Source organism: Ciona robusta, chromosome 4, assembly GCF_009617815.1.
Source record: "Ciona robusta chromosome 4, ASM961781v2".
NCBI lineage: Eukaryota > Metazoa > Chordata > Ascidiacea > Phlebobranchia > Cionidae > Ciona > Ciona robusta.
The window spans coordinates 2,147,042-2,174,313 of NC_143238.1; the positions used below are offsets into that span (position 1 = coordinate 2,147,042).

Genomic DNA, 27,272 nt, shown 5'->3' on the forward strand with positions numbered 1-27,272 from the left:
GTCTACAGATTTGTTTTTTTGCAGTCATTACCTGAAAGTGCATTGGGAGCATGGGTTTCCTATGTTACTTGCCAGAATTATTAATCTTATGTTGCTTCACATGTAGTGTGAAGGCACCAGCAGCTCTTTTAGGATCAGAAAACTCAGAGCCTGAAGTGGTATCTGTAAGAGATACAAGAGAGACAGTAGAAGAAAGACTTTTAACAGTGGACCGTAATGACAATGAAGTGACAACAGTTAAGTTTCATGTGGCTGCATCAGTGTAAAACTGATCTTTTTTCAAATGTTTAATGAAAACACTTTCATGACAAAAATAATTTTATAAGAACAACAAATTTAACATGTAGTTAAAAATATTTCATAGTGGTGTTAACTTTGCAAAATTATTTAAACCTTTTTCAGATTGAAAACTCCACCTCAGTTGTAGATGCATGCCCAAGTATTGCAGTAATTCAAGGACCTCCTGGTGTGCCTGGTATCCCTGGCTCACATGGAATACCTGGTGTTCCAGGAATTAAGGGAGAAGATGGAGAATGCGACTGCACAGGAAAGGTGGTAGGCCTATATAAAAGAATTACATGATGCAGTTGAAATTAGGTACCTGTTTTGCCTGAAATTGCACATTTCTTAATTGAACTTTAATTTGCAGATTCAATTTAGCACAAAGCAATGCTCATGGAATGACTACAATTTTGCCATGAGTTTAGGACCAGTTCAGTCCTGTACATTTAATAAGGTAGAATAGTACCAATAGGACTCACTAGAAGTTCCAATAAACATGACCTGCTTTATATTCAAGATGCTCTTCTCTACTGCATTAAAAGTTGAGTGGCACGGATCAACTAGAATCAAATGCTTGGACCAGAATCCATGTTGTAATAGATGGTATGTATGTTCCATAACCTTGCCTATATTCCCTTTAAGATCTTATATATTCACAGCTAAACATACGTGTAATATGACCTGTTAGTCACAGCTTGGTTCTGCTAAATCTTTGGCCTACATTTTAATACACAGCCACCTGTCTATACCATTAAACTATGTCCATAAAGCTGGTACACACAAAAAACCCTGACTGTAGAAAAATGATATCAGCAATTTGAATAACTTGGCACGTTATACAGGTACTTCACATTTGATGGGAGTGAATGTAGAGACCCACAACCAATAGAAGGATTGGTGTATGTGGATGATGGTAATGCAACACTTAACATACATCGACATATGAGTGGTAAGAAATCTTTTTTAAATTCAATAGAAAGGTGTTAAACCAATGCAGTGGTTCTTAAAGCCTTTTTAATGCTTTACCTTTTTTAACAAAGATGTTTATCAGAATTACCCTCAATATGTAATACGGCGATTATTTATTAAAAAGCGAAACACAAAAAGTTAGATCAGTTATATTAAATGCAACAGTACGCCTGCTTTTTGGAAACAAATTGTTCAATGTCTGGTAAAGTACTACAATTGGCATAATTTTTCTGTCTCGTCAACCGATGTCATTTTTAATTGGTAGCTCATTTACCCTGTAAATACGAAAAACTTACCCCAAGGGGTAAATTTACCCCAATTTAAGAAACGCTAAACTAATGTATCTTTATGTGGCAAAATAACGACAGTCATAAAAACACTGTTGTTCCGTTTCATACACATAATGTCTGCTTACAAGTTACCACATATGTAATAACCCGTAAGGTTCCACTGGGTTTAAGCAATTGCCAGGTAATTGTGTTTCTTAAATACATATATTTCAAAATAGCATTGTCACATCTTGAAAACATACCCTCTATGCCAGACACACTAACCATTAAGTCACAGCAGCTGACTGTACTTTTGATTTATTGTATTTTGTTCCAGTTGTTGGTTTATGCACTGGATTAAACCAAGGTCTTGTTGATGTGGGGTTCGCCATAGGTAATTGTGATGGTGGTTATGTGAGAGGATATACAAGAACAGGTTGGAACTCAGCATCCAGGATTATAATACAGGAAATACCTGTTAATTGACTTGTAGGTTTGTCAGTTTGTAAATTGCATCACTTTAGAAATCTCCTTTTGCTTTAAAACAATATTGTAGCATGTGTAGATATGTGCAGTTAATTTTTTTACTCCTTTCATCCAATAAGCAAGGTATACAGTAACATAGTATCGTACTTTGTACATAGGTATTTGAAGAATAAAATACATGTATTTATCATACAGAGTCGCTGTATCAATGATTATTTTAAAAGTGCATGCTTACAGTTAATTGAGGCGGCAAGCAATTTACAAAGCTGGGAAAATTAAATATGAAAAACACAGAACAGAGAGAGAAAATTTAAAGTACACTTTCAAAGCATTGCGTTACTAAGGAAAGTTAAAAATGAAACAATTTAAAAAACAACAACCCCGCTGCATATCTTATTTGTTCAGAATTTGTTCACTTCCAAGTAATGCCTGTCGACTTATTTCCCCACATTTAAGATTTGCAGGAACAGAAACATCTATAAAATATAAATTTATGCAATGCTGAAGAATTTGCTTGGAAATAATTTACAACAATTACTATTAGTTAAGGCAATGCAGCATATAACACTTCATTAATAACATGCCATTTGACAGTTTTTTTAATATGTAACAACAAGAGCCAGGGCAAATATTTGGTTTCTGATACTTGGAGCTGAACGGCATCAGCTATTTTCGTAGCAAAGTCAACATAAGCCTGAACTGTATATTTATAGCTCTGTATATAATTACCTATTAGTTTTGGATATGCAAGATTAAGATCTTTCATAAATTTGACAAATTTTTCTTTACTTAAAGTTAACCTAGGGTTCAGAATTTTTTCCTCTGCCACTGTTGTTACTGAGAAACCTGTGGAAAAAACAAATAATATACTATTTTAAAATCCTACTAAGGTAACAGTTAACATACTAATACAGTCACCTTGGCAAATTGGTTAGCGTGCCTGTCTGTAACCCAGAGGTAAAGGGTTCAAGGCTTGTCGCTGCTACTATTGGGGGCGTGTGTCCTTTGATAAGACACTTAACGGCAATTGCTTCAACCCAGTGGTCACTAATGGGCTGTCCAAATTACCAGCCATAATAAACAGTTTAAAAATAGTGTCTATGAATTTCTGCTTGTTTAGCTGGCTCTATTATTAATAAATTTGAAAACAAATAGCAATGAAAGCAATACTAGTTGCAGTACAGGTAGTAATGAGTAACATTACCCATGTAATCATGTCCAGGGTAAAGTTGGAAGTGATCTGGTAACGTGAATATCTGATTATGTACAGAATCATACAGTGTTTCAGAATTTCCTGTAAAAAATTCCGAACTAGTTAACGAAGTCATAGTTTTATATACTAATACTAACAGAGAACATTCTTTTTTTCCTAAAATGCTAATTTCTTATAAATTCCCCAAAAATTCTCATTATCTCTGAAAAAATCTTATATATATATAATATAAATATTACACAGGACTTGCTAAAATACATTGCAGTTTTTTTAACACAGAAGATCTGTGATTAAGGAAACATATTTTATATACCAATTACTAACCCTGCTGGAAGTCAGTTCTACCACAAGCCCTTATAAGCAATGCATCTCCAGTGAAGGCAATAGCATGTTCTGGTAGTACATAAGTCATACAACCTGCGGTGTGGCCGGGGGTGGCTCTACAATCAACAACCTATTAAAGCATAATGGGGTTCTATTATATTCTATATGGGTTAGATTGAATAGAGATTGAATGGCGATGTCAAAAGGATTTAGGCCAGAGTTTGCCCATTACCTCAACACTTAGCAGTGGTTTTCAACCGGTGTTCTGTGGACTGCTGCCGGGCCGCGTCAATTTTCATATAGGTCAGCCAAATACATAACAACTTTATATCATAATTTCGAAATGTAAGAAACTTCAATAGAACCATGCTTGGTATCAAAAGGACGACAGCAAAGTTTTCATTTATTGCTTTTAAGTTGCTCACTTTTGTTGTAATTACATTTTGGTTTGATTTTATTTTTTAAAGGGGTCCACCGGCCCGCAAAACATGTTTTAAAATTTTACTGGTCCATAAGCTAAAAAGGTTAAAAAACCACTAGCCTATAGGTCAAGTTTAACTCTTAACATATTTTCCTAAAACTTAACAAATTTCACTAAAAATACGCAACATTTTATTTCATTTATATAAATATGTATGTTAATACTAACAGTTAATCTACCCCTAAACATTCACCTGTTCACCAAACATAAATGAGTCTCCATGTTCCACAAACATGTCTGCTTTGGCACCAGATGTTCGAGAAATCACCGATTTAATATTTGGAATTTTTTCCTTCAGCATACCAGTTCCGGTTACGTGATCAGCATGTACGTGGGTGTTTACTGTTAAAAATGGAAAAAAATTTAAAACTTAAAAAATTTACTGTGTTATAAAAAATTACACAAAAAAATATTAAAAATTGTTAAAGTTTTTAAAGTAAAAGGATAGGTATCTAAAGTATTCTACTATTTAATCACCTACATCCATAAATCAGGTTCAATTCCATTTCCTTGGTATATTTTATATCTCTGTCCACCTGAAAATAAATATTTATTTTAAATTAGTATTACACACACATGTAATCAGCAAAAATAGGAAAAAAATAAAATTAAAATACATCGATAAAAAAAGTTTCAATCACAAACTCAAGTGTCTGACAGGTGAACCTTCAGTCTTAAAACGGAAACATTAGAACCTAAATAAAGATTTTTCCAAAAAAAAAACAATCAGTTAGCAAGGCCAAAAGCTTTTAAATGGTAAATCCTGATCATTGATTTGCTGATTTGTATTTTTTTTCCTAAATTATTTTAATTTGTCTGCATATGCTTTTGGTCTTGAGGGCCATTGTACACTGGTTAAGAGAAACTGGTCTCGTATACTGCGTCAGTTGGTTTAAAACTTATAAGCAGAAATAATTATAGGCCTACCGTGTCATTAACTGGATCAATAATAATTGCATCTCTTGTGATAGGACAACCCAGCAAGTATGTATATGTGTAAGTTTCATTGTGAAACATCTGAAAATATATGTTAGGTAACTTGTAATTCACAGGGATTTTGCAATGGTTACAAGCTGTATAAAACGTACTTGAAAAACAAGATTTGTAAGTGCTTAGACGACAAACCCTTTAATTGGCCTACTAATTGATGATTAATGAACAGTTACACAATCTTCACAGTATAATAAAATGAATGGGGGTAACATATGCAAAATGACAGATACTTTTTTTAAATCACAGAGACTGGAATTTTTTGAAACTTAAAAACAGCTACAGGTAAAACTGTCTGCATGAGTAAGTATGATCATCATAAATGTATTAATAACTACATAACAAGTGGTAGACATTAAACTAAAGTAATACCTGACGAAAAATCAATTTCTTGTTTCCGCCGTTTGAGTGAGCAAACCTGGCCACTGAGCTGTAAATATACAAATTAAAATATATATGTATAACTGTTATTTTTTATTTAATTCATTGTATATTTGAAACTTACATATTCTGGAGAGCTTTTGTTCCAAGTGATCCGTTTTGGTTCCACCATCGTTTAAGTTGGGGTAGAAGCTTGCTTTGTAGCACAGTTCGATTCATCTTTTAATACTTTGAAAATATATACGAAAACTATAATAAAAAAATCCGTTGTAACTGCGCGCAACCTGATATTAGATGCAATACCAACAACTGTTCGTTTTATAAAACAACGTTTTCGATTGGTGAAAATTCGTAGGTGTATCTATATGTGCTGTAGGTCACGTATGCAATGAACGAATGACGGTCGCAGTCGCAACTGTGCGGTTACAAGCTTACAGTGAAACCATCTTTACACGGTTGTAGTCTACCCAGTACGATCCTGGAATGCTTTTGCGAAGCTAGTTCGTTTGACTTTACGTCAATTATTAAACCCTGTCCTAAAATATAAACAAGACCACGTGATCAAAATCGACAGGCATTTCCGCACTTTTCATGCGTGACGCGGATCCGTTTTCTGATTGGTCGAGCGGTCGAAGGAGGGGAACAACCAGAGCAGGCGTGGAATTACGCAAGGGGGCAGGACAAGACATCACAAACGTAAATGGTGTTTTGGCTAAAGCAAGGAAGAGTCAAGAGGAGAGCGAAAAGTGAGACATTTCCTATTTGTGTTGAAATACCACCAATACCGTGAAAGGTAGTTTGACTCGTGTAAAAACACCGTAAATTGCAAACAGAACTGTTTAAAGAAAACCCGAAAATATGTCCAAGATATTAGCTGCGGTAAAAGCACGATTTTCAAAGCTTAACCAATCGCTGAAGGATTCCATTAAAAGGACAGTTGACGATTACAAAGCAGCGGCATCAGACACTGCGGAAAATATTAAAAGTCGGCCTGCCAGGTCTCTTTTAAACACTGCAGCATTTTGTGGCGCAATATATTTATATAAAACTGTACCAGAAGAGCAGAACTTCCATGCTTCTCTAGTTGAAGCTTCGAATGATCTTCTTTTAGTTGGAGACGCCATTCGTAATCCAGTCCCTGATAACCATGTTCAAAAAATAATGCAATACACGACAAAGGGAATGTTAAGATACCGCCACTTTGGTGTTTTCTCTGTGATTTATTTCTCAGATTACGACAGGGATGAACGAACCTATCTTTCCCAGTGTAAATACACAAACCCTACATGGACTGAACTGCCAAGCAGAGTACTAGATATTGGTTGCATGGGTAAATGGTGGAAGCTACGATGGGTCATGACAGATTTTGACGTCAATTTCGAGGAGCATTCCAAAGAATTCAATCATTATTATGAAGAGCTTTGGGATCATATACGGACTTTTTTCGGTTACACATACTTTAATAATTTAATTGCCCAACCATTGAAAACCCAGCTTTATGTAGCAACACCTGCTGACGATAAAGTATGAATAAATTTATTGTGCCTGTGTTGTAATGTTATGTTGTTATCGCTAGTTTTGCTTTTTAAGCAACTAAACACATTGCTGCTAAGCAACTAAACACAATTCTTGATTTCGCAAAATATTTCATTAAAAATTAAACTTAAAAATTTAACACACATGCATATTTTGAATTTCTGGTAATACAACTTCATTGATTTTTTTACTTTTGTTTAGTTATTATGGAGGAGGATTAAACAGAAATGTATCTTTTAACATTGCTAGTTGGGGTGCTGACTGTAACTTGCTGCAGTGGTTTATACCTGGAAGGGAGATTATTCACAAGAGAGGTAATTTAACTTATCCATAATCCAAAGCAAAATAAATCCCCCATAATACTATAGTAGGGTGGGGGAAGGTGGAATACTTTTAACACATAATATTTAACTATTCTGATCGTGTTTTGAACAATTAACAATGGTCTGTGGGAGTTGTAAGGATATGGTTTTATAATTCTTTAAATGTTCTTTGTTTACTATTAATTGGGAGGAGAAAATAGAATAAAAAGGTGTCCCATCTTCTCCCACCCTACTATATATGTAATGTATATATAAACATTTTCCCCATATCTTTGCAATGTAGTTTGCAATGTTTACAACCTACTTGTAGGCTATAGGAAAACATAGCCCTTGTTCTAGTAGTATTTTTATATCAATGATCCTGCAATTTTGCTATGCAGTTTTGTTGTAGGTATTTTTGCTACAGTTAGTGTTTTACTCATTTCGTTCCAGCGGATTCTAAAGGTTACTGACAATTGAAGTTTTTACATAAATTCTCACATTTTTTACAGGATTGGTCTTTTCTTAGCAGGTTCTGCTTTCTATCAGATATTGGGAGAATGCAGTTTAAATTTGTGTATCCATATGTAAGTACAAAGTAAAGAAATCATGTTTTTCTGGCGCAGTTGGACAGTTGGTTAGCGCGCCTGCCTTTAACCCACAAGGTTATGAGTTCAAGGCTCTTCGCTGCTACCACTGTGGGCGTATGTGTCCTTGGACAAGACTCGCTCCAACCTAGTGGTCACTAATTGGTTGTCTTAATTATTAGCCACCTGAGCCACCAATAAAAAAAAAGAAAAATTCCCAAAAATAATCACCCACAAAGTAACTTACTTGGTAACCGGTAAGCTGGCACGAGGTGTATGAAACAGAACACCCGTGTTATAGCCACGTGAGTCTAAAGTGAGTTACATTCATTCATGTTGTTTTTTTCTTCATTCATGTTGTTTTCATGCTTCTTGCATATTTTTATAGGCTGATTGTTGCAACAACATTCTTTTATATTTTGATGATGGAGTTCAATGGCCAAAAGTTTATAAAAATTCCTCTAAAGTGAGTTAGAGTTTATTCTTATTTTAAACACGTTTTCGTACTTAGACACCAAGTTATGTAAATCAATTTTTTTTTCTATGTGGCAAGTCACACTTGTGTGTTTTGAAACACAGAATCAGGAGATCTGTGAACCTTTCACCAATTTATAGCTTTTGATTTGAGTTGTTTTTAATCATAAAATATGACTTTTTAATACTTTTTGTGCTGCAAAAATATCCAAAAGATCCAATTGCACAGGATCCCAAAAAGTAAAAACTCCCAATGTAGATAGTGTAATGGATGTGTAGCCTAGAGGTGTTCAAATGAATTTGCCATGATCCACCACAGCCAAACCTGCCAACATGATGATCTAATAAATACGAATAAGAAACATATTGGACATGCTTTAATTTTCATGGTGTTTTATTTGTTTAAATGTACCTTACATTGTAAGATATAAAACACATTAATATTTAGAGCGACACTGCGCATTAAATAAATTTTTAGGCTACAATAAATTCAAAAAAATTAATTTCAACACTGAAATTTGGTATCTCCTTAGAAATTTTGTAAAAAAATATTTTTTTTATTATTATTAGTTTTTTTAATCCAGACAAGCAGGTTGAATGATCCGGATCATGATCTGCCATTTGAACATTACTGATGTAGCCTATTTAACGAAATTGTTAGGTTTTTGACATGGGGAATATTGGTTTAAGTGAATTCTAACACGTTTGTTGGTTAAATAAAACTAGTAGCCAGTATTAGGATTTTTTAGTTTTTTTCTTTGTTAAACCATATGAAAAGGTTTTAATTTTCTTTGTCTCTTAAGGTCTGCTATTGAAAATAGTCTGTCCTTATAGTGAGTGTTATTCAATGAGGGATTGGTTTAAAGTGCATCGTCACTTTTGTTTGGAGCATACTTCACTACTTTTTCACAGCACTCACACCCATACGCATACACCCTTGAAGGAATTGACTGTTCCACTTTTAGCATCAATCCTGAAAAAAATCAATTTAGCCAAAACACAATTGGTGCCTTTTTGGAATATCAGTAGATTACTGCCTCTTATTCAAAGCTGAAGACGTGACAATTAAATTTTTATTATTGCAGACCTGTCATCAAAAGGAAGCTGTTTTGGAACCTGAAAATAACCAGATAATTAACCTTACCACTCGTTATACATGGAGTGGATGCGTGGTGGGTTAAATGCCTAAATCCTATACCCCTTACTGTTTTACAATTTTTTTTTAAATTTCTGTAAAAATACGCATTGCAGTTACATCCTGTTTAAAAAAAGTAGTGGAAAAATTAAACTTTTTTAAAGAAAAACACCTGTTTAACAGTGTGAATGAATAAAGGAATGTAACTTATTTGTCTTTGCAAAGCGGAAACGAAATTCTTAATAACTCAAGCGTATATTCCATACACCTCAACCCTATTTTTTAACTGCCACAAAACCAATGCAAATCTTAACAAGGCTAACATATTGCATTCATTTTCACGACTTATGAAATGTTTACAAATCAGCTGCATAACTCAAGTGGTGGAAACAGTGGTGTACTTGTATGTGAAGGTGGCAGAAGCTTCAGATCAAAACATGAAAGATGGTGGTACATTGCAATAAGCAACTGTAAATGTAAGTTACTTAAGGGAATGAAAAAATTCGAGCAGATTTCTAATGGTTTGGGTTGTCGTTTGCTTATTTCATGTTTGTTTGGTTTTAATAAACTCATTATTTAGATGAAAAAAGACAAGTATTATATTTATTAGGGCTGTGAATTTTCTCATTTTTTGTTTAACCGTTCAGTTTTAATCAGTTATCTGGTTAACCGATACATGTGTAATCCTAATAAAAGCGACGACGTAATCGCCGTTGTAGGGAACGATCAAAGCAAAAGCGTCCCTGTCTTATCGCGAAGAACCAATCAACGAACGCTAACACCCGTGTTTCGTGTAAATAAGACAGATATTGTCATATTGATATATACGTGTATGCCTTATGACGTCACAGTTCGGAACTTTCCGTTAGCGGTTAACCGAATAAGTTCATTTAACCGTTAACTTTTTCCCAGCCCTAATATTTATATATATATTTAAATTTGACTACATTTTAAATGCGGTTTTCACATATCATGAAAACCCTAATTTTTTTATTACATTCTATATTAAATGCACATAAATTTACTATGTGTGAAAATTAACAGCTGGTCAGTTGGGTAAAGGAATTGATCTAACATATCAAGTCAAACTAACAAATGGACATTCATTTTGGACTGAACACTTTTCTGCTGATGAATTTGGTAAGAAATTTTTAGTTCTCTTAATATTTTAATTACCTGTAATATACTAACGTTCACTTTTTATCTAATCAGTCTTGTATTTCTGTTTTCATATGGATGTTAAATTGGTTGTGTTGTATATATATTTAAATGTTATTTATTTAAATTTTACATGGTATCGTTTGTAGGGTGTAACGGTCACGCCTTTTTATTTAAAACATTATTTTTTATCAATAAGCGTGTTTTAAGAACTGTTGTTTTACCGTTACTACCTGCCTTTCGCCTTTGATTGTGTATCCAGAAAAAAAAACAAAATCAAGATAATATATTTATTATATATAACTGTTATTTTTGTTTTTAATAGGAATTTTAGAGACCAACCTATTTTTCCTTATTGTATTTGCGTTGATGCTGATACTATCAATACATGTTGCAGGTACAGTGGCTTTTGAAATCTTTTTATATCGATGTTTTGTATTTAGTATATATTCAATAAAAAAGGTTTTAATCTGACTTCTGGTTATAGAGACACATTAAATTTTATTTCAAAAACAGTTAGCTTTTCTTACAATTTTTTATTTTTTTAAAAATTTTTAGTGAGTTTACAAAATCGACAGATGCTCCATACAACGTATAAGATGTTTATGGTGTGCATAGCGTTAGAAGGTAAGAACAACTAATTCAAATAATAATAAAACTGTTTTAATATTTTATAATACAAATTTTTGTATGTACAAAATTTTTTGTTTAGATGGTAACTTAGTCCGCCGCCATGGCGTAGTGGTTAGCGTGCCTGCATGTAAGCCAGAGGTAATGGGTTCACGCCTCGTCGCTGCTACCATAGTGGGTGTATGTGTCCTTGGGCAAGACACTTAACGGCAATTGCCTCAACCCAGTGGTCACTAATGGGTTGTCCAAATAGCCATACACAAAAAATGAAAAAATACAAAAAAATATTCACATACAAAGAAACATACATGGTAACTCGTAAGCTGAAATAAGTTGTATTAAACAGAGCACCCGTGATATAACAACCGCTGTTGCCCCTTTTTTAGGCCATGCGGGAATAAAGTAAGTTACATTCATTTATTCAACTGAAAAACTAAACCTTTTATTTTTCAGTGTTTGGTCTCCTTATGTTGTGTGTGGCAATTGGAACTTATGCTTCTGATGGCATTGGAAATAATGGACTTAAACTCATAGGTTAGTTAGTACCTCATATCATATGAAGTAATGCACCAATTTGGACCCTAAACCCACTTTGTCATTTCCGATGGACATTTCCATTGTTTTCCCATTTTTGTCATTAACATTTGTTTTTTCCTTTTTTTTGTCTTTTTTGCCCTTATTTACTTTTTTCTGTCCTAGAGATTTTCTGCATTCTTATATCATCTTCCTTTTTCATTTGCCTTTAAAAAAATACCATATTTTTTAACTATATATTAATTACCTTCATATAATGCAGGTGAAATATTGGGCACATCTGCTGAACTATTGTTTCTCTTATTGCTTCTACTCCTCGGTAAAGGCTTTACCATCACACGTGGCCACTTATCCTATGCAGGGACCATTAAGATGTCTGTATTCATCACTGTGTATGCTGTCATTGATGTTATTCTGTTTCTATATGAATACATAGTAAGTGGTTTGTGGTTATAGCATCTGATAACCTGTTTATATATTTGTAAATTAAAATTACTCATTCTGCTATAATCCAGCGCCGTAGCACAGTTGGTTAGCGCAGGCTCTTTGGTGCTACCATTGTTGGCGTATGTGTCCTTGGGCAAGACACTTAACGGCGATTGCTCCAACCCAGTGGTCACTAATGGGTTGTCCAAATTATCAGCCACACATAAAATAAAGGAAAATATCTCTCCTAAAAAGATTTACCTACAAAGTCAGATACGTGGTAACTCGTAAGCGGGCACGAGTTATATAAAACAGAACACCCGTGTTATAACAACTGTTGTTGCCCTGCCACGCAAGAGTATATATGTTACATTCATTCAATAAAGCTTAAAATAATATGTAATATAAAGGAATGCATTTTGGTAAGTTTTTAACTGGAAAATAATGAAAAGAATATTTCTGGTTAAAATCCTGTTCCTGTTTCTAGCTATTTGATCCTGGTCTTGTACTTTATGTTTATGAATCCCCTGCTGGATATGGTTTAATTGGGTTGCGTCTTGCTGCTTGGGTGTGGTTCTCATATGGAATTATATTCACACTAAAGCATTATCCTGAAAAAAATAAGTTCTATTACCCCTTGTATGGAATATACACTATATGGTATGTTGGTATTCTATACCTGATTCTAACTTGTATTAGTTTGTTGTTTTTTCGTAAAAATTATTTTTGTAATTTTTTGTTGGGAATTAATAGAAAACAATTTTAAGATATAAACCTTTCTTAATATTTTTATTTACATCAAAAAATGAATTTTGTAACTTTTTAAGGTGAAATAATAGCAAAAACATTTTAAGAGAAAAAATACTTTTTTTTTACAATTTTTATAAAACTTTTTTTTATAAAAATTTTGTTTACTTTTTTTTTATAAAAACTATAAAAACTTTTTTTTACAATTTTTCAAAGATTTCTGCTGTTTCTGTAGGTTTTACGCAATTCCAATAATAGTGTTGGTTGCTACATTTGCCATCCCACGTTATATGAGAAGGAAAGTTGTGAATGGATTACAAAGATGTATCGACTTCCTTGCTTATTCAATCTTCCTGGTAAGTTGTCAAATCTTGAACAACTTTTAATGGTGTAATAATGTGTTCGGTAAAGTGTTTAGTGCGCCTGCCTCTAACCCAAAAGTAATGGGTTCAAAGCTCTTCGCTGTTACCATTGTGGGTGTATGTGTCCTCGGGCGAGACACTTAACAGAAATTGCTCTAACCCAGTGGTCATTAATGAGTTGTCTAAATTCAAATTGTCAGCCGTTCCGTAAAAACAATCACCCGTAAAGTTACTTAACTCGTAAGCGCCCCGAGGTGTATGAAACAGAACATCTGTGTTATAATGAATTTTTTCGACCAGTTACATTTTATTCATAATCCAGGGTGTTAGTTTCAACTATTGGCAGCAGCGGTGAATTTGCAAAAATGTGGAGGACAATATTTCAGCTGAAACACCCAGCTGTTTAAACTCAGATTACAATAACTTTTAAAATTTACTTTTAGTTCTGGATTCTCTTGTGTTAAAAATCCAGCGCTGAATCAGAATCTTTAAATACGTTTTACTACTTGCTTTAGTAATGACCAATCTACTGATAACAGCTACTTTTTCTTAAACATTTCCTATTTCCCAGACACTGATGCGTCCACAGGCAGCGAATCGGAACTTTCCATACCATGTACGAACGTCACAAATTGGGACTGTAGTTTCAGTCACTGATGGTAAAACTCATGCAACGTCCAACTTTCCACACAACATGTATTCAGAGTCTGCAGGAGGGACCTCTGCGGCAGTTTTCGACATTTTTACAGTTCACTCTGTAGTGCCTCGTGTGGCAGGAGGGAGAGAGAATGTTGTTCGTAATCAAACAACTCGTTTTCGGACATCTTCTTCAACCGAATCAGTAAGTACAGTTGAAATTCTATTCTATATATGTGACATGTGTATAGCAAGACAACTTGGATTTAGACCTGAGATAGTGTATTACTTATTACTATTCGAAAAAAGAGAGATAGCGTATTACCCAAACACTTACTAGTTTTTCAAACAAGCCAAATTGAGTTTTTTAAATTCTGAGTCATGGTAAATAACTAAATGCCTTCATCTCCTCTGTTTGAATAAGCTTGTTTTGCAGAGACTGACGATGCCAGTTAGTCAAAATAATATCTTTTATATTATATAGTAGGGTGGGGGACACCTTTTTTTTCTATTTTCTCGTTCCATTTGGTAGTAAAAAAACAACATTCAAAGAATTATAAAACTGCATCATCACGGCTCCCATAGACCATTGTTAAAAAAACACGATCAGGATTCTTAAATATTATGTTCTAAAGGTGTCCCATCTTCCCCCACCCTCCTATAGTATTCGTTGCACTTGATTTCTATCTGTTACTTATTTTGTAACACCAGATCCTTAATGCCTTTATCTCAAATCCAGGAATCTGGTCCGCCACCTTATAGAGCTCCATCACCCCCACATTCAAACGTAAATACAGCCGGGGTAGACCACATGTACGAACTACCTGCTCATCTTACTGTAGATGTACCGGACTGTTTTAAAGCAACCTCTCCCACAAATAACTGACATTTTTTCATAAATTTAGCTGAAATCTAAATCAATCATATAGTTTGAATCATACTGTGCCATTTCTGTATATTTTGCACCCTAATGTTCAACTGCCTCATATAGTTCCATATGCTTGCATTGTGTAATACTCATGTAATACTGTGTAGATTTAGCCTGAATAATTTACCTGAGACCTTGTTCGCAGTTGTGCCTCTTCCACCTTTTTAAAAGGCACCGAATAAACAAGTCAATCCCTTTTGCTTACACTAGTTTTTGGCAAATAAATCAACTTTTCCATATTTTTGATAAGAATGAAATCGAAAAAGGTAGAGTTTAGACCGTTTGAAAAACTCTTCCATATTTTTTTGTGAGATTGAAATCCTGAAAGGCAATGCTTAAGACTGTTCAAAATGAAAACTGGCAGATTTCTATGATTTTTTGCTGCAGTTGTAAATTAAAACGGCAGAACCATTTCTCATCCAAGGGTTTCGGATCTTGTGTTCTTAAGTTTATTTCACAGATGCGAAAGTGACGGAGCCGACCAGTTTGGTTTTAGGAAAGCAGCGCAACAAATAAACAAATATCGAAATTGTTTGCAAAGTAATAACATAAACTGTGACATCTGTACAATTAGCACCAGAAGCTAGTTTGACATGGGAACGCAGGAACTCTTTGGATGCTTAGGCGAGTCCGAAACCTTCTGTGCACTCGGTGATGGCAAGAAGAAGTCGTTCACGAAGCTTGTCGTAGTTCTCATACGCAGGTAAATCTAACTGGTTAAAGCTAGAAAAAGATTTTTTTAATTGCTTATTTGTGATTTCAAGAAAAGTCAAACATTTTACTTCTTCTTAATCTGGGTAATGAGCAAACTACTTTTTCAGCTCTAATGTTGTGTTAAAACTATACAGAACATCTTAACCAGTCCAGTACATCTATGCAGGTACTTTTTTTGGCATACAGCAGCCAGTGAGGTAGTACATCTTGTTACAGCAGATACATTACTGTCAACTGCATCAGAATCTCACATTTCTAGACATTTTCGGTAATTTTATTGTAAAAACTAAGCTATAGTTACGAACCAAGTATGTGCGCAAGGTAGACGAGCAGTGGATCTGTCATCACGGTGTATTTGGAACTTTTGTACGCCAGTCATGCCTTCTAAGGTGGAGAAACCTTGCAGTGGAACTTTAGATGTGCCTGGTGTGAAGTTAACATTATATTACTATATGTCAGAATATAATATAGGAGGGCATACAATATTCATAGATGAAAAACCACAACGTTGGCTCACATACAGCATATGTGGCAGCTAGACAGGAGTATCTATCCTTGGCCAAACTGTTAAGGAAAACATCCATTACCATTAAAGCCCTGTCCGCCTACCTTCCGGGAATCTGGTGAGGCCCATGCAGTATTACCCTGTGTACCAAACCTGGCCTAAATCCTAGGGTAGCGAGACACCCTGGGGGATTCACCCACATAGAATAGTATTTAAATTCGGTGAAAAACACTGAATAGTAATTGTCCAACCCAATGGTCACTAAGGGTTGTCCAATTTGTCAGCCGTGCATAAAAACACAATTCTCCGAAAAATGACGTGGTAACTCGGCAAGGTGTATGAATAAAAACACTGGTGTAGCATGAGACATGTTTTCATTCCTTTTCTCGTCCCATTTAGTGGTACCCCAAGAATATTTACAGAACTATATAACTGTATCGTCCTGATTCTCATACCAAACAGTGCTATATTATTACCTGTTACAAACTGCAGGAACTTGGCACGTTCAGCTTGGTCAAATGAACGCAGGGCTCTCCAGAACCATTGTATTTGAGGTGAGTTTGGTTGGTACTTGTGATACTCGGTGTTTTGACGCAAATCATCAATATCCACATTTGGTAAACCTGTTGCGTGCATAATATAGTATTATACAAGAAAAAAATAAACATTTTTTTTATATAAAAAAAAATTATAATTTAAAAAAAAAAAATTTTTTTTGTAAAATAACAAAAAATGGTGTTATAAAATGACTGTTGTCACCCAGTGAAACAATGCGGAAAAGTTTCAGAGCCAATTTTTTTTTTGCCAAAAACAAGATGGGGTTATAAAGACTGCTATTGCATGTTATGGCTATAAGAGAATGAATAAGTGACACACATGGTGTCAAAATTTCGGTACTAAAAACATTTTTATTGCAAAAAAAAAATCTGTTACAATGATTGCCATCACCCCGAAAGAATAAATAATATATTGTAAAATCAAAATATATTGTAAAAATTCATGCGCGAAAAATTGCAAAACAGATATGAATGGAAGAAGTGTTAATAGTTTGAAGCTGTTTTTTCGCATGAAGATTTTGATTTTATGCAAAGATTTTGCTTGTTGGTATTTTATATACTTGGTAATTTATGGTATTTTATACACTTGGTATTTTAAACCTATATAAATCAGCTCAAATCATGTAATAAATACTAAATAGTTAAATTAGTAAATAGAATGTTTGAAATAAATAAAAATCTTAAACCTGATATTAGTAGTTCAAGTTCCTGTTCGTCGAATATTGAAATCAATCGTTTCGGAATTATTTCGTAAAAACCTTCAAGAAAAGCTCTGCAAAAAAAAAAATTGATTTATATAGTGTTTTTGTACAGAAAAATTGTAGTTGTAGCGATACTTTTAAAAAAATATTGTTATCATTACCTTCTAGGACAAAAATAGGCTTAAAAAAAGTGATTTTAAAAGTTTACATGTAAATAATTTGCACTGAATTAACACAGAAATAAAATTTTATGAATTAAATTTAAATGACCCACTATATTGAAGCCATAGAGCTCCAACTGACATAAATATCTGACATAATCATCACAAAAAACTACAAACACACTTTAATAAAATCCATGGTTGTAAAACCAGGCACTATCGAAAAAAAAAAAAAGATTTATTTCTAGAAACAAAAAAAATCATTGTAAAAGGCACATCTAGAAAAAGGCAGAACATTTTGGTAGAACAAGATAAATTATTAAAAATATTTTTTTTATTTTTTATTGGTGAGGTTTTGGTCATGGACCTGGGAATTAGGCCAGATTTGGCCCATTACCCCAACACCAGGAAAGCCCAGTTTAAGTCTTTCATGCGAACGGTGCTGCAACACCACAACACAGTGACACAAAAAAAAAATTTAGTACGTATTAAATTAAAGTTAAAACTCACGCGAGTTGCTTCTTGATAGCTCCTGTCATCTTCTCCTGACACACAAGATGCGCGTACTCACGCTTGTTCTTCTCACTCACTGGGAGGTTGCGACCGTTCTCCTTTAGATCTCGGACTTCCGTCTTCCCAAACTCCTCTATCTGGATGATTATTTTTTATTGTTTAAAAATACAATACAGGATAAGGTATGTGTATAATATTGTATTGGTAGTTAAGATTTGTCAAAAAGGTAGTTAAGATAAAACGAAAAATTCATTTACTCTTAAACCATAACGTCCATTAAAGCAACGCTTTTTTTTAAATGCATTTTTTTAATGCAATAAATAGCATGTTTTTTCTCAAGACCGAAAAAGCAACATTCTTTTTCAAAAATTTTTTTTTCCAAAATAGCAATATTTTCTCACCTCCACACTGAAGAAAAGTTCGGTTCCCAGCGAAGTAATATCGTGTTCCAGCAAGTAACGTAAACCTTGTGAAAACTCGTAATCATCTGCCTCCATGTCCGTGTATTTTACTGGTTTGCCCAAGATGTGTTTATAGAATGATCGAGTGAAGTAACACTCCAGTAGCTTGTTGTCATAAATTGCTTTTGCCACGATACGACCAACAAACTAAAAAAACAGAAAAAAAAGTTTTTAAAAAAGAATTTCGAAAAACATTTTTTAGGTTTAAAAAAACCAACATTTTTTTAGTGCAAGTAAGACCATGCTGGTCAGCCAAAATAAATTACTGAAAACAGGTAACAATTTTAGGCACTAATAGAATAATATTATTTTTTTGTGATTATATAATTTATTTTTTATATAGTTTGTTTCTACATTTTTTTTCTGGTCATAGTTTACTTTTGTGGTTATACATTTAATTTTTACATTTTTTGTGGTTATTTGTATATTTCTATATATTTTTGGTGGACATATAGTTAATTTTTATATAGTTTCACCTTGAAATATGACAGATGGTTAGGATTGATGTAAGAAAGTGGGTTAATCGTGTACGTCCCATGATCACCAGGTGATGTGCGGAAGAGAGCGTACATCGGATTAAAAATTTCTCTCGAGATCACCAAATACCACTCCCGGAGGACCCCGCCTGCATCCTGTCCATCTTCCCCATCAAAGACAACATAGAGACGGGATCGGAGCTCGGCAGGAGTCCTCCTGTGAAGCTCACGGAAGGAATCTTCAAATAGATGATCACGCTGGACACGGATAGCAACATCGTCACGACGGATGGGAGAGTTCTCTGTTCGCTCCAATTCCTAAAAATAATCAAATAAATTTAAATATTTTCTCAATATTTCAATAAAGTTTAATATTTTAAAATTTTTACTAAATAATTATTATTGAATTTAATCTTTTTCATTTTATTTTAAAATATTTAAATAAAAGTTAAAAATTTTGAAGTTTTACTTAATACTGCTTATTCACCTTAATAAAAAAATTTTTTTAAATTTTATTTTAAAAATTAAAAAAAATTACTTGTCTGAAGTATCTACGCTTGACATCGAAGTCTAGCACTCTCGTGTGGTCAACTAACACAGAGAAAGGACCGTCAGATAACGGGACAGTAGATTGTCGGAGTATTTGGTTCAGCACTGTACGATGAGTATCTGAAATATAATGCAGAAATTTAAGCAATTTTTATACTTTTTGTATTTATTTATTTATTATATTTAAAAAAAAAATTTATACTTTTATTTTTATTTTATAATGTTCAGAAAATTGAATAGATTTTTGCTTGCATGTAATATTAATTAAAAAAAATAATTGGCACTTTTTTATTTAATATACATCCAAATTCTTTTTTTATCTTTTATGTTTTTGTTTATTGGCAAAAATCATATTTTACTCAATTTATTTTTATTCAGATAAAAATTTGCTCGAACCAATAGTTATACATACAAAAAAGTTTATAGTTTTTAAGTACAATCATATTTTTACAAGCCATTATTTCAGAAAAACACTGCAAATCTGCAATTTTTCTTTAAATAATAAAAATTACGGTAATAAATATAAAAAATTGTTAAATAAAGTTGATGTAAATGATTTTTACTTACCGGCAAATTTGAGGAACTTTTGTGTGTCTATTGGCATACTGGCATCAATTAAAGAGGATTGGGATGAAAGGGAGGAAGAGGATTCGGATGTGCTTCCTGTGGAAGAGGAGGTTGGATCAGAGTTTTTAAAAAAATTTAAAGAAAAATTTTGAAAAAATGTACAGAAAACGCCTGTGGGAGAATATTGCCAATTTTTAAAAATGTTAATTTTTTTTTTTATAAATTGGCAAAATCAATTTATAATAGAGTCTACAAATTGGGAGGCTTAAAAGTAGCTAGTCCAATAAGGTAAGAAGTCAAGTAAAATTTGGCGAAAGGAGTCAACAGTCATAAAATCAGGCCTAGTCTGCAAAAACTGGGGGGCCTGAAATGGGCCAATAAAATAAGGTGTCAAACAAGACAAAAAAGTGGCAAACAAAACCTGAAATGGTCATGGAAACAGCCCAAAATTGCCAAAAAGAGCCTAAAATCAGGTGAAAATTGGCAAAAGAAGCCTGAAATGGCTGAAAATGTTCTACCAAAGACTAAGTTTTCCAATTACCAGTTGGTTGTCCAGGTGATACAGGGGGTTGTTCATTGATGTGCGCAAGTTGGGATTCTCTTGTTTCCGTCTCTGCTCCTCCCCCACCTCTGCGTGCACTTGACTGCGACGTTTCGGATGAATGAACGAGAAAAAAGGCTTCAACAGCCGGCTGGTCGGAAATTAAAAGTTAATTTTGAAAAAAAAAAATGGAAAAAGTAGAAATTTGAAATAGAAGCTGTTTGGACTCTTGGAGAGTATTTTTTGGCCTGATTATCAGAGTTATTAGGCAACTCTGGCTTATGTTAGGTTACCTGCGTGCTGTGTTGTAAGACCGCAGCCATATAGAATAGATATGGTTATTATTAGTAAAAACCTTTTTAAAAACTGATATTTGTTTATATGGATTTCAGAAACCTACATTAATGTCTCGTTCAATTTAGTAGTAAACAAAGAACATTCAAAGAATTACAAAACCGTATCCTAACGATGTCCATAGACCGTTATTAATTGCTTAAAACACAATCAAATTATTTATATATTTGTTCTAAAGGCGTCCCATAGTACTATACCAATGTATGAATATTCAAATTTTTTAAACTTGTTAATTTTTATGCAAAAAGTAAAATAAAAAAGAGTCAGCCTGTACTCCAACACATAGGGTGCCACTGCATTCAATTTTCAAATACAAACGTACATACAGTCAATAAAATACATTTGCACAAAAATCAAAATATCTGCCACACCTGCAGTACAAGCACAGCATGCTGGTCATGACTTTTAGATAATTCTTTTAAACATGCTCCTAGTATTTCCCACAGTTCATCCAGTTGTAATCTTTCACTTAATGTAGATTCATCTATTAAGTATTATGTAGAATTTCATTTTTTTTTTATAAAATATCGAATTTTTTATACTTTTTAACTAATTTGTGTAATGATAAAAAACACATTTTTTTAAATTAAATTTTGTATAAAAATACTTTGCAAAAGTTTATATACAAAAAAAAACAATATTTATCAATTTATTAACTTAAATAATGTAAAAGTGTTCAAATACATAAAATTATACATTGTATAAAACAAGTTTACAAATCCAATTTACCCACCCCAAATTTTCTTTTTTTTTATTTTCCAAAACTTATTTTAAAATATCAGATGGAACTAACTTTTTTTAAACCACTTTTAAACCTAATTTCTCTTTTTTTTTTAATATATATTTTAATCTTTTTTTTTATTTTTTAAAAATTTTCAGATCAAACTAACCCTTTTTTTCTTCCTCTTCTGTCTCAGATTTAGATGAGGATGCAGCTGCAGAGCTCGAGGATTGGGATGCTCGAGCAGTTTGGTTCCTGTATCGAGGAAGAGGAGGCGATATGATGTCCATGAGGGCATCAGCCTCTCGTTCCAGACGGGAGACGGTGTTCTGTACAGCAGATAACATGGACCCCCCTGCGGGTGATAGAGGATAAGTATTAATATTTTAAAATTTCGTGACTTTTTTAGATTTATCATTGAAATTTTGGTATTTTACAAAGAAATTCTTTTTTTCTGAGAACTTAATTTTTAAAAAATAAATTTCTATTTTTCAGGAAATGATGTCAATTTCTACAAAATCTGTAATTTTTGCATGAAAGGTTTTTAGCTACTAGTACTAATACTACAGAGAATATTATATCTGAAACAGTTTGGAATATAAGGTAAAGCTTGGTTTGGTCGAAAAAATTAAAGTAATAGGATTTTTTAAAAACTTTTTTCTTAAAACAACAGAATACTTAGTTTAAAAAAAGTTAAAAAGTGATACATACTAAAAAAAAGCTTAAAACCACACCTGTTCTCCAGCGACGGAATTGATTGTTTCCAAACCTTGACTGATTGCTATTTAAACCCAGAACCACCCCACCCTTTGATGCCTGTTGTAACTGAATTATCACCTTCAAGATTCTCAGGAAAAATGCCTAAGATTGGATATCTTGTTAATATTGTATAGCGCAGGGTATATATTATGCTTACTGTTAAGGTATTGTCTGTAATATTAATGCAAAAAATGGTACATTATATGTAGGTTCGTTTATACAATATTGTAGAGTGTCATTTTTTTATGAAATATCGATTTTTTTTATACTTTTTAATTATTTTGTGGTGTCCATAAAAAAAATTAACACAAATTTTTTTGACTCTTTGAAAACAATAGCGAAGACCATGGTATTTAAAAAACAAGAAGAGAATCAACAGTAAAACAACAGTCGTTAAACACGATATTGATAAAAACTGTGGAAAAGAGTCTCAGTTAAAAGGCATGGCCGTTGCACCTTAATTTTAGAGCAACTGTTTAAATATAAGTGCTTATTTTAAGTCACCACCTGTGAGCCTTGAACCTACAACCTTCAGATTTCAATTCCAGCACTCTGCAAATGAGCTAACAGATACATAAGGCAGTAGTTGATATATACCTGGTGTGAAGTCTTGCTAGTTAGAGCTTGCATAGAAGGGAGCTGTAGTTCTCTTCCCAACTTCTTAAACTTATCTTTGGCAGATAACACGACAGTGAGCGTGGAATCAAAACTGAAAATACCAAAAAAATATGAAAAGTGATGAAAAAATTTAAATTTAATAAAAACAAAATATAACATAATTTTAAACATTTTTTTGGGGAATAAAGAAAACTCTGCCATTCATAAAAAAAACATTCAAAGAATTATAAAACGTATCCACAAGACATAGACCGTTGTTAATTGTTTAAAACAAGATCAGGATATTATGTCCCAAGTGTCCCGTCTTTCTCCACCCTACTATATATATTTACTACTTTTTACTATTTTTTATTGTATAAATTTAATATCTTTTTACTATTTTTTGTTGTATATAATAGGATGGGGGAAGATGGGACACATTTTCACTCTATTTTCTCGTCCGTTATGGTAGTAAACAAAGAACATTTAAATAACTATACAACCGTACCCTAACGACTCTCATAGACTGTTGTTAATTGTTTAAAACACAATAAGGATATTTGGACTTCACAGGCTAAAGGTGTCCCATCTTCCCCCACCCTACTATATACAACAAAAATATATCTATTATTTTTTTGAGAATATATTTCCCATACCGATTTACAATAACTCCTTTTGTTGGAGCTGTAGTGACAGCGGGAATAGCACCACTTGCCAGTTGTTGTTGGTTATAAACAATTATCTCATCCAGGAGCTCCTTTATTTGGCTTGCAAGAAGACCGCCAAGTTTTTGGGCACCTGGAATTCAATATTACGAAGAGTAATTTTAAGATACAAAAAGACTTGTGTGTGTCGGTAAAAAAATTGAGTAGGAAAATTTTTAAAATGAAGTTTTAAATGTTATTTAGTGTGAATGAGAGATACCGCTGTTGCTAGTTTGCCATCACTTTGTTTTAATTAACTTAATCTAGGTAATAAAAAGGGAATAACAAGTTTTTTTGGGGTCAAATTTAACGAATCTTCTATAAAATGTTAATAATTTGTGTTTGAAACAACTTTTCTAACTTATCAATTGGTGAAAATATCAGGTCCCTGGTGTGTCTCACCAAAGGACCTCAACCATTACAGAACATTTTTTTTATTATAAATTTAAACAGTTTTGATTTAAGATGGATTACTTGATTAATTTGAAAATCCCATTAAAACCAAAAAGTGTATTTTTAAAATTTGGAATTAATACTTCTTTAGAAAATCCTCATTGTAATTAAAGTCTACTCATTGTCATTTTAGTTTTAGATCATTTGTTCCATCATCTTACCTTCCAGGGATAGACGAATGATCAACAAACGAAGAGCGGGAGCAGATTTTGAGAGGTGGAGGAGAAGAGTTGTGGCATCTTCCAGACCCTCTTCGGAGCAAGCATGCGTGGTTAGGACCCCTACAGTAAGAGAGAGCTCTTTTTCGAGCTGAAGAGCTGTGTCCTCCTTTGCTCCGGATGTTGCAGGGGTCTCGGAGATGGTGGAGATTGATCCTTGGGAGCGAGAGGATGATGTTGTGCTCGTCTGAGGAGCAGCAGTGCTCCGACCAACCGTGCTGGTGTTACTTGTGCCGGCACGTGCACCCATGGTGGCAGTAGAGGTGCCCGATGTTTCACTCTGGTCAGTAACCACACTGCAATTTTGTAAAAAATGAATTTTTAGTGAAAACACAACATTTTTTAAAGATTTTTATCCGGACAATGTATATTAAGACTTTTATAGTTAATTTAATTTTTTTTTAAATTTTTTAGCAAAAACATAACATTTTTTAAAGAATTTTTATTCGGACAATGTATATTAAGACTTTTATACATAATTTAAATTTTTTTAATATTTTTTTTGGGGGAAACACAACATTTTTTAAAGATTTTTATCCGGACAGTGTATATTAGGACTTTTATACAAAATTTAAATTTTTTACAATATTTTTTTTTGTTTGCATCAAAAATGATATGCCTCTATAATACAGTTCATTAAACTTACACATTTTGGTCAGCGGAGGTGACCTGGACCTCCGCTGATGTTGTTGCTCCTGTATTGCTCACGGATGCATTGGGAGCAGTTCCGGATGCGGGAGTATCTTTCTTTGCCTTCTGACTCTGCTCCGAAGTGATGTAGCGCGAGATCTGAGCCAGGAGACGCAACATCTTATCTGTAAGTTGCTGACTCCTCTTCACTACTGGCTGAGAGAGCATCCGCATCAGGACTCCAAGCCAAGTGATGCTGAGATCAATGTTGCTCTTCTCGGAGGCGGAGTCACCGGCAACATGAGGATCATCTAAAAAAGTTTCAATCAAATTTAAAAATAAAACTTACTAAATTTTTTTTAGTTTTTTTAAAAATATTTTTTTTTAAACCTAAAATATTTAAGTACAACATATAGACAAAACTGTATTTTTATTTTCAACTTTGAACAATAACTGTTATAAGCGATAAAAACCAATATACATATTTAGTGCAATAGCAATGTACCTTCATTAGAATGCTGGTGTCTTGCAGCAACTTTCTTCTTATGTGCGCTGCTTGCATCAAGTCTGAGTAAAATGTCCCAGAAGTCGGTTTCTATCATAGAGCTTTTGTCTGTAACTATAAAATATAAGTTATTGACTTCTATGCTGTAAAGGTGAGGTTTTACATTTTGGTAAACCATTGGATTTAGACCACAAAGAATAAAACTAGACTTATGCAAAATAGATTTTTAGTTAAAACTGAAAATTTATGCCAAAAATACACATCATGTTTTGCAAGTGGCAAGGGAAAAACGAATAATTTCTTAAACTTTTTTGTTACATTTTTGTTACTTAAATATATAAAATCAGTAAAATGTACAATGTTTTTGTGCAGAAAAAAATATAAAAAATTACAGTTTGTTAATGAAATTATAAAAAAAAAAAAAAAAAAAATAAGTAGGATGGGGAAGATGGGACATTATTTCTTATTATTTTTTCATTCCATTTGGTAGTAAACAAGAAACATTCAGAAAATTATAAAACCGTATCTTCACGACTTCTATAGACCGTTGTTAATTGTTTAAAACACCGTCTTCCCCCACCCTACAAAGTATAAATAATATGCAAACTTCAGTAACTCACCTGTTTTTGGTTTGGATGGCTGTTGCGTGATGAAATAATTTGGAAAGATTTTTGAAAGCACAATGAGAGCATCAATGGCGTGTCTGCAAACCACAGGTGATGCCTGAGGATGGATGTGGACTCTTTTAGTGGAGGATTCTGATCCCTGATCCCTTCCATGCTTCTTCATTGATCCGGGTGAAGGAGAGATTGAAGATCCTCCTTCAACCTGAAGAAAAAATGATAAATTGATGAAATTGTTTACATTACATCCCTACTACCAACCAAGAAAATTAACATTTTTTTTAAAACCCAAAACCTGTTATAACTGTTAAAAACGTTTAAATTTTTTAACATTTTTTGCAGCCTTTTACAATTTTTTATTGATAACATTTTTAATAATTTCCATTCATACTTATTTTTAACCGACAATTTTTAAAATCTGTTAAAAATTATTTATTTTTATAGATTTTTTGCAGCATTTCAATAAATGTAGCATAAATAACTGACACAGCAGAGAAAAACGTGACAACCTACATCAGAAAAGCAAAAACCGCACCTGGAATATACTGGACCTCGATCCTAATGCAGCCTCCAGTTTAATAGACATCCAAGAAGTGTTTCTGAAGCTTGTGTCTGCAGAACTAGATATAGAGGATTTCTTAGGCATCTGTTTCTGCAGCTTGGTTGGCTGCGAAGGTGTGACATCCATTTCAGAATCAGTGGTTGATTTAGGAGAATGCAGCTCACTTGCTCGGTGTAGTATGGACATAAGTGTGGCTACTAACCAGTCCCGAGAAGGCACGTGGTAGCAGAGATTGCGTAATACCCTGTGTAACCAGTTAGTGTTTAATTTCGTCTCATCCACAAAGAGAAGCAGTAAGAGACACGCGAGTGATTCGTGGTCAAGTATTTGACGGCAAACTAAAGGGGGTGTCGTTGTGGTTGCTGTTTGGCCAGTTCTTGTGGTTGATTCGGTGTAGCCAGGCCGCCGTTGGAAGCCACCAAAGCCTTCTGTGATGTGACGGGACCGACTGCGTACACCACCTTGACGAAGTAAACCTACACCGTGAGTAAGCAACCTTTCCTGTAGTAAGAATAAGGTTAAAAAATTAATTAAATTTGATAAGACAGGCA

General features: G+C 33.5%; 5 protein-coding genes across 9 annotated transcripts in view; 3 read left to right on the forward strand and 2 right to left on the reverse strand.

The window, feature by feature from the left end:
- Positions 1-15: 15 nt before the first annotated feature.
- On the forward strand, positions 16-2,202 carry LOC149736525 (collagen triple helix repeat-containing protein 1-like). Of its 2 annotated transcripts, none has more exons than XM_089877132.1 (6): positions 16-236; positions 403-555; positions 650-736; positions 800-885; positions 1,125-1,231; positions 1,858-2,202. In XM_089877132.1, the coding sequence occupies exons 1-6, from the start codon at positions 51-53 to the stop codon at positions 2,004-2,006; spliced, it is 768 nt and encodes a 255-aa protein (XP_089733258.1). In that variant the 5' UTR covers positions 16-50; the 3' UTR covers positions 2,007-2,202. The 2 variants fall into 2 exon arrangements, with proteins under 2 accessions (XP_089733258.1, XP_089733259.1); XM_089877133.1 differs by having other exon boundaries at positions 403-552.
- On the reverse strand, positions 1,823-5,891 carry LOC149736526 (persulfide dioxygenase ETHE1, mitochondrial-like). The gene is made up of 9 exons (XM_089877130.1): positions 5,520-5,891; positions 5,387-5,444; positions 4,952-5,041; positions 4,506-4,560; positions 4,218-4,366; positions 3,544-3,673; positions 3,211-3,300; positions 2,736-2,852; positions 1,823-2,482 (listed from the first exon to the last, which is right to left on the reverse strand). Exons 1-9 carry the CDS (start codon positions 5,612-5,614, stop codon positions 2,400-2,402), a joined length of 867 nt encoding a protein of 288 aa, XP_089733256.1. The 5' UTR covers positions 5,615-5,891; the 3' UTR covers positions 1,823-2,399.
- A 142-nt stretch (positions 5,892-6,033) lies between these two features.
- On the forward strand, positions 6,034-7,245 carry LOC149736527 (mitochondrial import inner membrane translocase subunit Tim29-like). Of its 2 annotated transcripts, XM_089877135.1 has the most exons (2): positions 6,034-6,919; positions 7,133-7,245. In XM_089877135.1, the coding sequence occupies exons 1-2, from the start codon at positions 6,254-6,256 to the stop codon at positions 7,169-7,171; spliced, it is 705 nt and encodes a 234-aa protein (XP_089733261.1). In that variant the 5' UTR covers positions 6,034-6,253; the 3' UTR covers positions 7,172-7,245. The 2 variants fall into 2 exon arrangements, with proteins under 2 accessions (XP_089733261.1, XP_089733262.1); XM_089877136.1 differs by lacking the exon at positions 7,133-7,245 and having other exon boundaries at positions 6,034-7,132.
- On the forward strand, positions 7,133-15,054 carry LOC149736528 (transmembrane protein 145-like). Of its 2 annotated transcripts, XM_089877127.1 has the most exons (14): positions 7,133-7,245; positions 7,746-7,820; positions 8,209-8,286; positions 9,380-9,466; positions 9,797-9,905; positions 10,474-10,569; positions 10,913-10,984; positions 11,146-11,214; positions 11,671-11,751; positions 12,014-12,186; positions 12,665-12,837; positions 13,160-13,280; positions 13,858-14,127; positions 14,662-15,054. In XM_089877127.1, the coding sequence occupies exons 1-14, from the start codon at positions 7,159-7,161 to the stop codon at positions 14,806-14,808; spliced, it is 1,638 nt and encodes a 545-aa protein (XP_089733253.1). In that variant the 5' UTR covers positions 7,133-7,158; the 3' UTR covers positions 14,809-15,054. The 2 variants fall into 2 exon arrangements, with proteins under 2 accessions (XP_089733253.1, XP_089733254.1); XM_089877128.1 differs by lacking the exon at positions 11,146-11,214.
- A 229-nt stretch (positions 15,055-15,283) lies between these two features.
- Positions 15,284-27,272, reverse strand: part of LOC149736529 (E3 ubiquitin-protein ligase HUWE1-like) — a 61,216-nt gene continuing 49,227 nt past the window's right edge. For both annotated transcript variants that reach the window (XM_089877114.1, XM_089877113.1), the window contains exons 71-90: positions 26,695-27,222; positions 26,157-26,364; positions 25,537-25,650; positions 25,048-25,342; positions 24,345-24,697; positions 23,683-23,824; positions 23,027-23,138; positions 22,405-22,531; positions 21,840-22,025; positions 21,321-21,433; positions 20,596-20,746; positions 20,055-20,150; positions 19,477-19,607; positions 18,939-19,256; positions 18,403-18,609; positions 17,999-18,138; positions 17,313-17,398; positions 16,546-16,692; positions 15,870-15,987; positions 15,284-15,573 (exon numbers count right to left, since the gene is read on the reverse strand). In XM_089877114.1, coding sequence (XP_089733240.1) covers positions 15,471-15,573; positions 15,870-15,987; positions 16,546-16,692; positions 17,313-17,398; positions 17,999-18,138; positions 18,403-18,609; positions 18,939-19,256; positions 19,477-19,607; positions 20,055-20,150; positions 20,596-20,746; positions 21,321-21,433; positions 21,840-22,025; positions 22,405-22,531; positions 23,027-23,138; positions 23,683-23,824; positions 24,345-24,697; positions 25,048-25,342; positions 25,537-25,650; positions 26,157-26,364; positions 26,695-27,222 — 3,675 coding nt within the window. In that variant the 3' untranslated portion in view covers positions 15,284-15,470. The remainder of the gene's footprint in view (positions 15,574-15,869; positions 15,988-16,545; positions 16,693-17,312; positions 17,399-17,998; positions 18,139-18,402; positions 18,610-18,938; positions 19,257-19,476; positions 19,608-20,054; positions 20,151-20,595; positions 20,747-21,320; positions 21,434-21,839; positions 22,026-22,404; positions 22,532-23,026; positions 23,139-23,682; positions 23,825-24,344; positions 24,698-25,047; positions 25,343-25,536; positions 25,651-26,156; positions 26,365-26,694; positions 27,223-27,272) is intronic.

Excerpts from the sequence above, each read along its gene's own strand:
- LOC149736525 (XM_089877132.1), top strand. The coding sequence starts at position 51 with ATGGGTTTCCTATGTTACTTGCCAGAATTATTAATCTTATGTTGCTTC. Across the intron at positions 237-402 it reads ATGACAATGAAGTGACAACA|ATTGAAAACTCCACCTCAGT; the intron begins GTTAAGTTTCAT and ends AACCTTTTTCAG. Across the intron at positions 886-1,124 it reads AATCCATGTTGTAATAGATG|GTACTTCACATTTGATGGGA; the intron begins GTATGTATGTTC and ends CACGTTATACAG.
- LOC149736526 (XM_089877130.1), bottom strand. The coding sequence starts at position 5,614 with ATGAATCGAACTGTGCTACAAAGCAAGCTTCTACCCCAACTTAAACGA. Across the intron at positions 3,674-4,217 it reads CATTTATGTTTGGTGAACAG|GTTGTTGATTGTAGAGCCAC; the intron begins GTGAATGTTTAG and ends ATGCTTTAATAG. Across the intron at positions 3,301-3,543 it reads TAGAACTGACTTCCAGCAGG|GAAATTCTGAAACACTGTAT; the intron begins GTTAGTAATTGG and ends AATTTTTTACAG.
- LOC149736527 (XM_089877135.1), top strand. The coding sequence starts at position 6,254 with ATGTCCAAGATATTAGCTGCGGTAAAAGCACGATTTTCAAAGCTTAAC. Across the intron at positions 6,920-7,132 it reads CAACACCTGCTGACGATAAA|TTATTATGGAGGAGGATTAA; the intron begins GTATGAATAAAT and ends ACTTTTGTTTAG.
- LOC149736528 (XM_089877127.1), top strand. The coding sequence starts at position 7,159 with ATGTATCTTTTAACATTGCTAGTTGGGGTGCTGACTGTAACTTGCTGC. Across the intron at positions 7,821-8,208 it reads TTAAATTTGTGTATCCATAT|GCTGATTGTTGCAACAACAT; the intron begins GTAAGTACAAAG and ends ATATTTTTATAG. Across the intron at positions 11,752-12,013 it reads TAATGGACTTAAACTCATAG|GTGAAATATTGGGCACATCT; the intron begins GTTAGTTAGTAC and ends CATATAATGCAG.